This window comes from Symphodus melops (assembly GCF_947650265.1).
Source record: "Symphodus melops genome assembly, chromosome: 1".
Lineage (NCBI taxonomy): Eukaryota > Metazoa > Chordata > Actinopteri > Labriformes > Labridae > Symphodus > Symphodus melops.
In genome coordinates, this window is record NC_136691.1 from 43,797,272 (window position 1) to 43,810,873 (window position 13,602).

General features: G+C 37.0%; 1 protein-coding gene across 1 annotated transcript in view; it reads left to right on the forward strand.

Annotated features, from left to right (window-relative positions):
- Window positions 1–12,502, forward strand: part of LOC306823567 (protein unc-13 homolog B-like) — a 72,339-nt gene extending 59,837 nt beyond the window's left edge. The window contains exons 31-44 of the mRNA XM_079343168.1: window positions 768–794; window positions 1,525–1,545; window positions 1,971–1,991; window positions 2,914–2,940; window positions 6,496–6,584; window positions 6,675–6,812; window positions 7,617–7,740; window positions 8,245–8,289; window positions 9,158–9,229; window positions 10,134–10,281; window positions 10,477–10,533; window positions 11,037–11,120; window positions 11,971–12,130; window positions 12,212–12,502. Coding sequence (XP_079199294.1) covers window positions 768–794; window positions 1,525–1,545; window positions 1,971–1,991; window positions 2,914–2,940; window positions 6,496–6,584; window positions 6,675–6,812; window positions 7,617–7,740; window positions 8,245–8,289; window positions 9,158–9,229; window positions 10,134–10,281; window positions 10,477–10,533; window positions 11,037–11,120; window positions 11,971–12,130; window positions 12,212–12,494 — 1,296 coding nt within the window. The 3' untranslated portion in view covers window positions 12,495–12,502. The remainder of the gene's footprint in view (window positions 1–767; window positions 795–1,524; window positions 1,546–1,970; window positions 1,992–2,913; window positions 2,941–6,495; window positions 6,585–6,674; window positions 6,813–7,616; window positions 7,741–8,244; window positions 8,290–9,157; window positions 9,230–10,133; window positions 10,282–10,476; window positions 10,534–11,036; window positions 11,121–11,970; window positions 12,131–12,211) is intronic.
- Window positions 12,503–13,602: the final 1,100 nt, after the last annotated feature.

Consider the following 13,602-nt stretch of genomic DNA (forward strand, 5'->3'; position numbering starts at 1 on the left):
GAGCAAATACAATACATTGATTGTTCAAACAGATTGAGTGTTATTCTGAAAATGATTCCTGCACATGTTGATTTGTTAAACACTTCCCAACTTTGTGTAATTGGGGTTGTAGTAGTAGTTGCACTTTTTGTCTTGTTTTTCACATTTTGGGTTGCAGACTGATTCAATCATTTGCAAATCAATTAACAAGACAGCATCTTTTCATATTCGATTACATTCAAATTAAATTAGATTTCCATATTAGATTCCTTTTATTATAAAACATTGAAACAGGGAAAGTTCAAGTCATCAGTAAACGGATTGGGTGCTCAAAAGTGAGACTGCAGAGACTATAGAGCTCTTGACATTTAAGTGTTAAATCCCAGAGGGCTTGGCTGCCAGCAAGCCTGATAATAATGTTCCTACATCATGTTGTTAGATAAACTTTGTGCAAATAATCCAGACACATTCTAAAGATTTAATTTATGTGTGTAATGCAGAGACAGTTTTGTACTCTTAAAATGTCGGGGATTATTTTTAGCCAAATCTTTATCACCCCTCAGATAAGGAATGTTAGCCTCCAGACTGGATGTAAAAACTCACGAATCAGCAAAAACTAGACTTGCTGAGGGTCCCACCTGAGAGAAACATTTAGCTTTATTACTGGATTCACAGTGAGGGTGAACCTAATGAAAGTGTAAGAAAAAAGGCCATTTGGAGCATGCCAGTGGAGCTATGTGCACAGGTGTTTGGAAGTGTAGCTCACCAACAGATGTGTGTCATTGCAGGCTGAGAAGAAAGATAAAGAGAAGCAGGTTGGTTTGTTTGTGATCACTCTGTCATTTTACATCCTCTTATTCCTCTGTGCAACTTTTCTAGTTTCTGTGAGTTTCCTTAGATTTGCTTACATCTCCCGTGATATTCCCAAAACCTCCTTATGAAAGCCAAGTCTTCTTTACCCCAATTTCTTACATGAACTGTATAAAAGAAGTGGATACACCAGCAATCTGTGAAACCCTTCCTGTGAAACCTCCATTTCACATTTTTTCACATTTGATCAGAAGCCGGATGTGAATTGTTATGTCTCAACTCTGGTTGAAACTGTGCCATGGTAGCAGCCTGTCAATATCTATGCTCTTGAACAAATCCGGCTGTTTCTTAGATGTACTCCAAATGCTACCACAGTTCACAATATAGACATCTTACTGTATTGAAGACTTGAAACAAGTTATTCGGATAAAAAACTCATCAAGGAAATGGTGAAACAAATAAATCATAAATTATTATTTCATACAATCAAAATTGTTTTGCAACCATTGCAGTATCCTCCTGCTGGTCATTTGGTATAATGCAGTAATAACTTCTGCATTAGCTTCACTTTTGAAACTAAGAGGCTACACCCACTCTTTTTACACTGTCAATAATGTATTCAACACAAAACTTTAATTCAGTCGACATTGCTGAAAAAGTATTTTGTTTGCAAAAACAAATCTTTATGGTGATGGCCTTCTTTTGTAATACCTTCTTTCTTATCTCACACTCAAGGAGGACACTAGGAGCAAACAGGTGGGTGCTCAAAATGCAGGCTTTATAAGTCTTTTGATCCATTTGTAGCCAATGAAGTCCAGTACAATCAGTAACACTTAAAGCTTAATTAATAGCCTTACGCAAGCTCCAACAATATATGTTTGAACTCATGGAAATAAAATGTAAGTGAAATGTGAGCTGCAGCCATCTCTCTTGAATAATGAGTATTAGCAATGCTCTTGTTTTTGTCTTGCAAAACCTGTATCTTTTCCCGTAAAGCTCAGTTACTTTGTTTCTGTCCTCCTTACATTTCATTTGGGCTCTTTCACGTTAAAAACAAAAATCAATTTATCAATCCTATTAGCATACATTTTGTATTGATTTAAAAATGTCCAAGAAAATCTGGTCTGTGACTCTCAGGGAGCGCTGTCTAATGTTTTCTTTTGTATTTTGTTTGTCATCAGTCCAAGGAGGAAGTTAACAAGGTTTGTTTGCCCAGTAAAAAGCATCCCCCTCCCTTTCTCCTCTGTTTAGAGTATCAGCTGATAGCTGTAGGGCAGTAGAAACCCTTTTCTCTTTGACCTGATGCACAACATAAATATTAGAGGGATGAGTGTAAATTTGATAGTATTGGGGTCATTTAGGGGCTTCCAAATGTCTAGCTTTATATATATAGACTGTATATATAATGTTTTGTATGTGTATTCAATTTATGATTGATTAAGTGCACATCAATCAACAAGTCAGGTCCAATGTTTGGTCAATTCTTCTTCGTTTTGTTACATTTTGTGCTGCTAAGCAAAGTTCAAGGATTTTGGGATTATTTACCGGTATATATATTTACAGGACACTTTTATATTTGTATCAAGTAGGCTACTACTTGTGTGCAGTTGATCCTCACAAACAACAATGGATGATTGAGGAGATTTAATAATCTTTGTAGCACAATAATATATGAATAGTATTAAAACGGTGTTGTGTGTGTGCAAAATCAGCAAGAGATTACTTTTTAGGTTAATAAGCAGTAAACATGTAGTCCACATTTTAACATGCCAATACCTCGAGGTACGCATAGAAAGAAGAAGTAAGAATGTAATGTAAGAATTTATGAACAGGATAGTTGTGTATGAATATGGGGACATTGATCTAATCAAATACTTTTGAAACTGCAGGTGATATCGGTTCTTAACTCTTTATTTTAAAGCATTTTAATGTTTTAGAATCTTCCACTCAACTTTACCCAATCCACAAGTCAATATACTTAAAGCAACCTGAAATAAAACCTGATGCTATTTTTACCTGCTCTGTCCCTTTATGTACAGCCCTGTGTGTGTGCAGTCTTGGTCCTGCTTGTGTGACTTTTTATTTTTGTGTCTTTTCTTTCTTCCTTTCTGTCTCTCTGTGAAGACTGAAGCCACAGCTGACACAAAGAAGGTACAGTTGGGTTTGTGAAAGGGATAAGGCATTTATTACATGTAGAGGACAATTTTAATTTAAGAGCTGCTCTTCAAAGGCTAAAACATGCAGCAGAGGAAAGAGTTTGTGGATATTTGTATTTGCAGATGTATATTCATTGCACATTTGTGACGTTGGAAGCCATATAAGCTCTATAAACAGATATCTGCATACGAGTGTCAATAACATTCCAGTATTACATGTAAACTTTTTTAATCTAACTGTGAAGTTAGTGGTCAGACAATACATTTTGAGGCAAACTTGTCACCACACCAGAGACAACTGAATAAAGAAATTGATAGTGTAAGAAATACAGGACTTTTCTCTGTTGTGAATTCGGAGACATAAATACCAAACTAAAAGGTCTTCTTATTAAGCTTAAAAACACCAAAGAAGTTTAACACCATTTATGTTTTGTAAGATTTAAATGCAAAAACAAAATATTCAGCTCAAATGTATTATCTACTCTATAGCATTTTTGTGTGTGACTCATAGCATCTACACTATCACTGCTGTTGGTTCCTCTTCCTGTTTAACATTGGAGGAGAGTTTTCACTCTCCTCTCAAGGACATCGCTTACAGTTATGTGCACCCTCGCCTTCAAACACCCATAAAGCTGTCAGACTCTTCACATAAACAGAAAAACTCTGCTGTACATTTTCATTTTTTGGATTCAGAACAAAAGGGGCAGAGTGGATCATGCAATCTCACCTTCACTCTCTGCAACTTTTCTCCATTAAATTCCAGAGACTGAAACGCTGTCACTTTGAGGTCAGGGCCCTCTTTTACTCCAATTATATGTTCTGGCAGTTTGCCCTCTGTCCTCTATCTAATAACACACTTACACATTTATTCTAGAGAGACACTTTGGGATGTCTCATCTTGTGATCCACTAGCCACTTAACTGATCTAACACGTTTAGCATATGTGAGGTCCAGCATACCAATGAGCTGCAGCCTATATTTTACACTTTTATTGATGAGTGGTTAACAGGCTTCTTTAAGGAGACTGCACGTCCACAGAAAAAGGGATTTAGAAGATTTAGTTTCTTTGCATTAGCACAAAAAATAGACCACTTTATGTTTTTGATAACTATATTGAATCATAAGGTCACAAAATTCAGAGCCTATCTACAAGAAGTTAAGTGAAAGAAAGTGTTCATGTCAGCCCTGACTTGTCATGTGTAAAAGTGTGGTTTTCTCACAGCGATATCTCCTGCTTTGCTTACACAACTACAGTAGTAAGCTGGAGTTAAAATGGTAAAAAACAAAGATCGTAAATGGCAGTTCAATCCAAATTAAATATTGTATTCGCCCAAAGAAAACCACTTTGCTTCATGCTTGCTTTCTGTTGCAGGTGATTTACAACTTTGTGACAACGCACGGGCAGCTGCTAACATAAATACCATAATAACCTAACCATATCTGAAATAAACATAATCAGTACATTGCTTTGGCAAAAGGGAGTTTGCATCAGAATCCTTGGTTTGGGATTATTTGTCACAAATCTCAGTTGAACATTAAATGTGGGGAGGTAATTAAAGTGATGAAAAAATATCCTCAACATCCGCTGTATTGGAGCTAATTTTGGATAATTTCTTCAGCAGCTTCCTCCTCTTTTCTCCTTCCAACTTCAACCACTGTGACAGCCCCCTGCTGTCAAAGAGCCATACTAAATGGAGAAAAACGGGTGTTATGGAGAACTTGGTTTTTCCGGAAATGTTTTTTTTTTTAGCACGAAGCACTCTTTTAAAACCCTGTTGAAAGGTTTTGAAGATGAAATGGCAAAAACTTGACATCCTTTTCCCCAATTTTATCTTCAACCTTTTCTTATATGAAAGCCTTTATAGTCACAAGCTTTGTAATTTAAAATTTTAGTCAGCTGTCAGGATGCATGCATTTAACATTCAGCAGCATCATTACACACAATATATGCCTGTAGTGAAAGTAACTTTGTGTATCTCTGGCTCGTGTATCTGATTCACTGCATTCTCAACCTCTCATGAATGTTGTGCCTCACTCATGCTCATCTTAAAACATTTGAAATGCAATCCTCTCAAAATAGGTCATGTATATTGATTGCCTATTTACCCCACATTGAAAATACAGGTATGCCTTTATTAGCTGCAAGCTGTGTACTCAGTTCTGCTGAAATATAACATAATGCTCTGAGTTTATAGCGAATGTTGATATTGATTGGGGTTTTTCACTGTGAGTTTGATGAAAAGTTTCTAGCTCACAGTACAATAACATGCTTTTTGCTGTTTTCTGCTCACTGATAGAACAATCACTTCACAAAGTGCGCAGTTTTTAAAACTTTTCATCGAGAACTGTTAGTAAGTGGTATTCAATCTGGAAGTGCTCCTCCATGTGACATTATTTAACACTTGGGACTCATATATCAAAGCAACTCTTCATGGTCGGTATTTATTAAACATGCATCTTATAGGTGCATCTTCTTGCAATAAACAAGGATGAATGCCATCTATTCTACAACCATCTGCTCGTGCTCTGTTTTGCAGGAGCTAAGGCCTCATAATGTGATACATGGTTAACAGTATTCCTTTATGGAAGGCTACTTGTTTTGCAAACATATAGCAATTATAAAATGAATATGCAGCATTTAAAAAAAAAATTATCAGAAATGTTGTAACATTTGTTCCACTTAAAACAACCTGTTTATACAATTATCAGACCTCTTGAATCTATTCTCTGTCATGCAGTTAGTTGTTGAATCACAGTATCTCAAACTTGTTTTTCCTGACCTTGCATAACTCCACATGGGTATTAATGTATTTAATAAGTAACATTTCACATCATGCTAATACCTCATATCGTTCATTTGTTCACCAAAGTTGTTGAGAATAAATAAAGGAACTCTTTCTTTCTCTTTAATAAACTTGGAGCAGTATTTTCACAGAAGTGCTCGAGTCCCAGTGGGCAGAAAATGCACATTTCATATGTCAGACTTGTAAAGCTATGAATTAAGATGTGTCAACTGTGCATCTTATCAATCTTAGACCATCAGTAAGTTTTTATTTTTAATATGAAAAAAAAAAAGTTGAATTAAACATCTTTGTCATATAGTAGTTAATATTTTTCATAAATGATGAGTTAGTCAAACTGTGGCCATCAACAGTTGGGATGCAGCAGTCAATCACCAATGAAAATTGAGTTTGTATGAGGGCTAATGATTTGAATTCAATTTGACAAGGTATTAACGTAGAGCGAAATGTCTGAAAAGGAGGGTGCACTAGCAAACATTGTCCTTGGGTGAAAATATAATTCGTTATTACAACATAAATATATGTATTGTTTAAAATGTGGAGTTTCCTTAATGCAGAAAGAAACAAAGGGATACACAACAAAAAAAAACTGATTACTTAATTTGGCTTCAGAAGAACCAATGACCTGGTGTTTCCTGCAGCACAGATGGGACAGGGCTGAGTTGTCTCCAGCTGAACTTCAATTGAAAACTGTAAAGACTTTAAATAACCTGTTATTATTTTTCTCCTCCTCTTCATTTGTGTTTCAGCTGGACACAGAGGCAGCTGACATCCTCAACGACCTGCAGGTGAAGCTCAACACAGTCCTGGACAACTTCAGTGCCATATTTGCAAAGAGGTAATGCATAAACACATCATACAGATGTTGCCTGAGGAGGAAGAAAGTTTCCCTGTCTGAGTTCTCTCTCTTTGTTTTCTCTCCCTTCAGTTTCCAGACTCGTATCACCGGCTGCATGCGTCAGATGGCTGAGATCCTCTACCAGATCAAAGGACCCCCCAACCGCAACACAGCAGAGGCAGACGCTGACAACATGCTGAGGCCCCTCATGGAGTTTCTGGATGGGAAGTAAGTCATGACACGTCACACGCGAAGACTTTAAATCTTAAAATCATTCACAGCTGGATATAGCACTAACACAATAATGGCTCAATCTCATACTTTCAGCATAAATCACTGCAAACTGTTTTTGTATCTTTATCAGAGTTTATTTGTTTTGAAACATGTAACTAAACTAAATCATTGTATCATTGTAACTGTTACAATGTACCTTAATTGTTCTTCAACTTACACATAATCACGTTTTATTGATTGTTAAGTACTGTTTTATTATTCGTATTACCAAACATCATATTGTGTTGTACACTTAACAATAAATCTGTGACATACAAACTTCTGTCAAAATAAGTGAAAACAACAGTTTGTATTTTGTGCTTAAAAAAAGGTGACACAAATATAAAAAATAGCATTAATTCTAAGTCACATGTTATGCTAAAGTAGAGCGTATTATTGACACATGTAAAGATGCTACAGTGCAGGGATTTGCAGCCAGTATTTCTTCTGTTGTTTTAACATTTCAGGCCGCTGCAGATTAAGAATTTACAGAAAGAGATTTCTTTCTTTGGAGACAGTGTCATTAGTCTTCACAGTTTAAAAAGAAGGGACTGGCTTACGTTTGCCTCCATATAGAGATTTTTAAGGGTACAGCCTTTTAATACACAAGAGTAGGTACATTATAGAAACTCACAATATGAGTGTGCAAGAGTTGGTAAGAATATAACGAAGGGAGTAGCTGTCACTTCCACGTTTCAATGAAATCTGTTAGACTGAACATGTTTCATCTTACATTGACAATGTTCATGTGTGATCCAGCCTCAGTATCTTTGCTGACATCTGTGAGAAGTCGGTGCTGAAGAGGATCCTGAAGGATCTGTGGAAGACCGTTCTGAGCAGTTTGGAGAAGACCATCGTCCTGCCTCAGAGCAATGACAGCCTGGTCAGTGCGGGACTTATCCTATCAATCAGAAAATACACCAATCCTTAACCCAAAACAAAAACTACAGCCTTTTTTCACCAGTTCAACCATTCATTGACTTAAATCATGTCAGACTCACTGTTGACAGTTTCTGTAAACTCGTCAAATTCAACTCAGTGTATATGAGTGTCTTCAAACATGGTGAAAACCGGACCAATAATACAAAGCAACATACAAATTGCTTCTTTAAGTTTTTATCATGAGAGTAGAATGAAAAGAATGCATGGAACGTTGGTAGAGCTTTGCTATGCTGCCTCCTAGTGGTGGATATCAGCAGGTGTGTTTCTGCACAGTGTGTGATCTCTACATACGTTTGATATCATTGAGGAATTAGTGAGTCTTGTTGCTTGTCTGCATTCTTTCTGTTGTACAGATGTACAGCATGTAAATGAATTATTGTGAAAATATAAAATGCTATGTATAATCACACATTATCCACTTGTTTCCCTCTTCCTCTCTCTGCAGGGAGCCCAACTCCTCACAGCAGCTAAAGGACTTTCTAGTTTAAAGGTAACACACACAAGCTTCAGAGAAATGATAAATAGACTTGAGCTTGTATGGCGCTTTTTACACTGCATGCCGCAGCTACCCAGACACACCACATTCACACAATGATGGCAGAGACTGCTATGTAATCCTGTTCATATACACTAACACTCCGCTGACACATCAGTAGGAGCAAATTGTGGTTCAGTGTCTTACACAGTAGCTGCAGGAGCTGGGGATCAAACCCCCAATTTCCCGGTTTAAAGATGGCCAATTCTACCACTGATCCACAGCCACCCCTAAAGCAGGGGAAAAATGCTAATCTTTATGTTTTCAGAGACCAATATGAAGCCATGGTTTTCTGCTCTGCACTACCTTGTTAGATATGAAGCCAGAGAAAAGACTTGAAACTTATTAAAGAACATAGTTACAAAATGTGTATTTCAACACATATGTATGGTTAAAGCAAACGGAAGAACCTTACAAGTAAATGGCTCAAGTTGTATTTTGTGACTGCAGAAGGGTGACTAAAGTTTCCAGTTGTATCCGATTGGCTGTGTAAAATTCATTTTTAACACAAATGGTTTTACCCTCCCTCAGCTGTTCCTGCACTTAGTCTCAAACAGAGACTGTTTCTTCATTTTCTTTTTTACAAAAGAAGTAGATGAGTAGATGTCCTGATGAGGGATCAATGGTCTGTGAAATGTGGACATATTATTATGTGATTATTCTCCAACAACTGTAGGGAAGTGAGCACAACTCTGAATAGGAAAATGTTGCTTAACAACAATGGCTAAGAATCATCATTTTGCTCTCTCTTTTTTTCGGTGGGTTACTTTGATGAAATTATTCAAACGGAAGTGTCTCGAACTGTGATTTGTTGTTTCTGTAGGGAGGAGGTGAAGCCAAAACATTGACGCCCAAACAGTGTATCATCATTGATGCAGGGCTGGAGACCATCAAGGTAGGTGTGGGGCTGAACAATCAATGATCAAGCAGAATCTTTTCAATTTCAGACAATCACAAGTGTCTTTGTCCTTTTAAAAATTAATTAAGGCCCTGCATTTTTTTCATTGGAAATAATTCTGCAATTATTCATTTGCAGCTTTAGAAACAAAATGAAAAAAGAAAGAGAAATTCGCAGGGCTAAATTATCATAAGTAGTAAATAGTGGGTACAATTAGCCTAGTGGTTCGTCTGTACGCCCCATGGTGGCAGGTGACCAAGGTATAAAACAGACCTGTGGCTCTTTTCCCGCATTTCATTTCCCTCTCTCTCTCTCCCCAAGATTTCTGACTCTATGCACAGACTTATGTCTTAAAAAAATAACAATAAGACCAAAATTATACCTTAAAAAATGGAATATGAATTCTTCATTTCCGAAAAAATTTTATGTTTTTCCTGTTTTTAGTAAGACATATACAAATAAGAATGTGTTTATCATAAACATAAAAAGTACCTATATTTCTCTTACATAATGCATTCCTGTATAAAGGACATTTGTAATAATCTGTATCCATAGACCCATTACACAGTACAAATTCTACTTATCGATGTCATTTAAATAAAGAAACTTGCAATACAAACACAAAAACCATGCAGTATAATGTAGACTATGCTGTACTTGAAATAACCAAGTTTAATACACATTACAGTGTACTATCACTATTTTAGGTTAAATTTAGTTACGACTTGAAATGTTCTGATCTTCTTTATGGCCACGTGTTTTTGTGAAAACGCTTGATTTTGTTGTGTACATGTTGTGTTACTTTTTTGAGGGAATTGCAGTCTTCTGAGTCTTCTTTTGTATGCATATCAAAACATTTAAATGGATTTGTTTCCCCTTACCACTCTCTCTCCTCTCTCAGCAATATTTCCATGCAGGAGGAAACGGGCTGAAGAAAGCGTTTGTGGAGAAAAGTCCTGAGCTCGCTTCACTGCGATATGCTCTGTCTCTCTACTCCCAGAGCACTGATGCTCTGATCAAGACCTTTGTCACCACACAGCACTCACAAGGTGATCAAAGACACACACACACACACACACACACACACACACACACACACACACACACACACACACACACACACACACACACACACACACACACACACACACACACACACACACACACACACACACACAATGTTCCTCTTGTGGTTGAAAAACTGAAGTTTATCCAAACATCTCTGCTCTTTGCTTTTGTCTCAGTGCATGACGGGATGGGCATAAGAATTACTGGCAATGAGAAGATTCGGCCTGACAGAGGTGAGTCCAAACAAGACAAGAGAACATGGAGATTATTTGGAAGGTTCTTTGTAGGGGAAAAAACCCCTTTAAAAGAGACCAGATAGGATATCAACAGGCTCAGAGCAGGTTCCTTACTCTTTAAACAAAATATTAAACAGTGTAACTATTATTTTGTGTGTTTCCTCTTGAATGAAACTGTTTAAAACTGTAAAAAAAAAAACTAACAAAAAAACCCCCATAATGTTTTTTCTTTCTTAAGCATTGCTTTTTGTAGATTTTTCATTCGGGCTTTCAAATATTCAAGCATAATTTCCTCATCATCTCAGTTACAGCAGAGCCCCGACCTCTCAAGTTATAAAAGGAATTTGTAAGTTTGCCCAAAGCTGAGCTGTAAGATATGAGAATGTGTCACTACAGCAGCGATTAAAAAAAGACGATAAGAATGAAAGACAAACACAAGAGTTAGCTTTTAAGATGTTGTTAATCGTATCAATGTGGGATGCGTTTGTTGTGTTGTGCAGGCTCGGGGATCGAGAAGCCCATAGGAGAGGCCCTTCTACAGATCGACATGCTGCTCGGGAAGGAACGCAAAGTCACTGTCAAAGGTGAGTTTAAAACACAACGTATCATTTGAAAATTAATATTGATGTTTTATTCACAAAGGACTCACCTTAAACTTGTCTTTACTCTAAGACACATTCTTTGATGAAGCCTTTAAAGTACCATTATGATACTTTAAATTATTGAGGACATGAATTTCTTTGTTAATACATTTTATTACATTACCGCCATGTATCATTCCAGGTCACGTGTGACTTTGTTGATATTGAATAATCGACCTGCACATGCATGACGCAGATATCATCCAGTGTTAAGAGCTGCCTCTGGCGGTCAGGAAAAATGAAATACAACTTTTTTTAAATGTTTTGATTGTTGGTTTGTGAAGATTTTTTTCCTAAAACATCTGTTGCTGTTGGGTTTATACCTGACAGATCAAACCAAAGCATCAACAAAACAAATACCAAGACAAGAAAACAAAAATAACTGTATATCAATGATCCATTTTAAAGATTAAAAACAGTCCCTATGAAATGAACAAATCACTTTAATACAGTGCAGTCTCTTCTTGGTTTCAAATGTCTGATGAATCATTCTTCAATCAGGGGTGTTTCCTTTTTTTTAAACTTATTAAAAAGCTTTGTTGGATCTAATCAAATTCATCCCAATGTCCCCCCTTCTATCTTGGGATTGGTTCTATTCCGGTTAGTTTAGAAATACATTTTATTTCGAAAATCTTAAATGGAAACACACAAAATAAATAGATAAATACATTTTAAAAGGCAGCAAATACTACAGGAGAAATATGAAAGTCAACTGAGTAATTGTAATTATTTATCCATAACACTTTCAACAACATTGGATCTTATTTTCTGTGCTCTCTCTCACTCCATTTAGTGATTGCTGTCAACGACATGAAGTGGCAGACATCTGGGATGTTCCGGCCGTTCGTCGAGGTCTCCATGGTCGGTCCCTTCCTGGCTGACAAGAAGAGAAAGTTCCAGACAAAATCCAAGAACAACAGCTGGACGGCAAAGTTTAATGAGGCTTTCCAGTTGTAAGTTTAAACAACCAAAAAAACAGCTTAAATGCGCTGAATTTGTTTCTATTTTTTAACCTTTTTTATTTTGCTCTGTAGTGTCCTGGGTAAAGAGTCTCCAGACTGCTACGAGCTCCAGGTGACGGTGAAGGATTACTGTTTTGGCCGGGCGGACCGGGTGGTGGGCATGGCGGTGGTTCAGCTGCGTGATGTTGCAGACAGAAAGAGCTGCGTGTGCTGGTGTCCACTCGGGCCACGCATTCAGACGGATGAGACAGGCCTGACAGTGATGCGTATCCTGTCCCAAAGACCTGCTGACGAGGTGGCCAAGGAGTTTTTCAAGCTGAAATCTGAAACCCGTCCTGTGGAGGAGGGCAGATGAGTCGAGATTCTGAGTTCAGATATGGGAATTTTTAAAATGTGGAAATCAAAACAAACATGGATCGTGATCATAGTTTGGAATGAGGGCTACCAGTTTCTCACTTCTTCGTCTGTTGTTTATGAGCGCTGCCATCTCTATTTGAGTAAACACAGATCATTAAAGCTTCTGACTGATTAGTTTAAACATGAAGACATCCAAGCAACAAGTTATAGCTTGGTTAGAAATATATTACTTTAAAGGGATAAAACTTTGAAAAGAAAAAATCTACCAATAAGAAGAACTGATATAACTATTAATGACACACAGATTCTTATTTGTCTTTTTTTCTATATATCCTGACTGATTATTTTGGTACATCCATTGCAAATTAAAATTATGACACTAGTTGTCTATATGAAAAAGTTATGATTTTAAATCAAAATGGACAATGTAATTTCTTGCAGCAGGTATTCCCAAGTAATAGGAGACCTTTTGACTGCTCACAACAACAACAATTTAGGATGTTTTGTTCTGTTTCTTTAACTTATTTTTGGGGCCTTTTTTATCCTCTTGAATTGCCCCCTGGGGGCAAATAAAAAAATGTTTAAAATTTGATTAGATTAGGCAGCTGCAGAGAGACATAAAATGCTGTGAGTGGACATCAGGGGATAATATGCTGCAAAGGATCCATTTAAACCTATGGTTGCCTCTGTAGATGGAGCATGTGACCACAAGGCTGTTTGGCACCCTGTTCTTATCACTGTTCACCTTGACTACCTTGTCTCCCAAAGAAAAGGCATTGGATACCACATAAACTCATTACAATCCAAAAAAAATTGCAAAGACAGAATAAGTAGAATTTGTCAGTTGTGGTTTATAAACAGTAGCTCAAAGTTAGCTCCTCCCCCTTTATTTAATGGTGTGTTTAATCTCAATCTGAGTCGTGTTTTCATACCGTATATACTGTATTATTGGTCCTAGGCTTCATCTAAACTGCCCAAAGGTTAATACCCAGAAATGTACTGATCATAGCCAAACACAGAAATACATGCTGAAAGCAGGATCTTTGTAGTTTCTTTGCTAATAAAATACTTCTTATTCTGCCTTAAAGCAAGACATCAAAGGATGC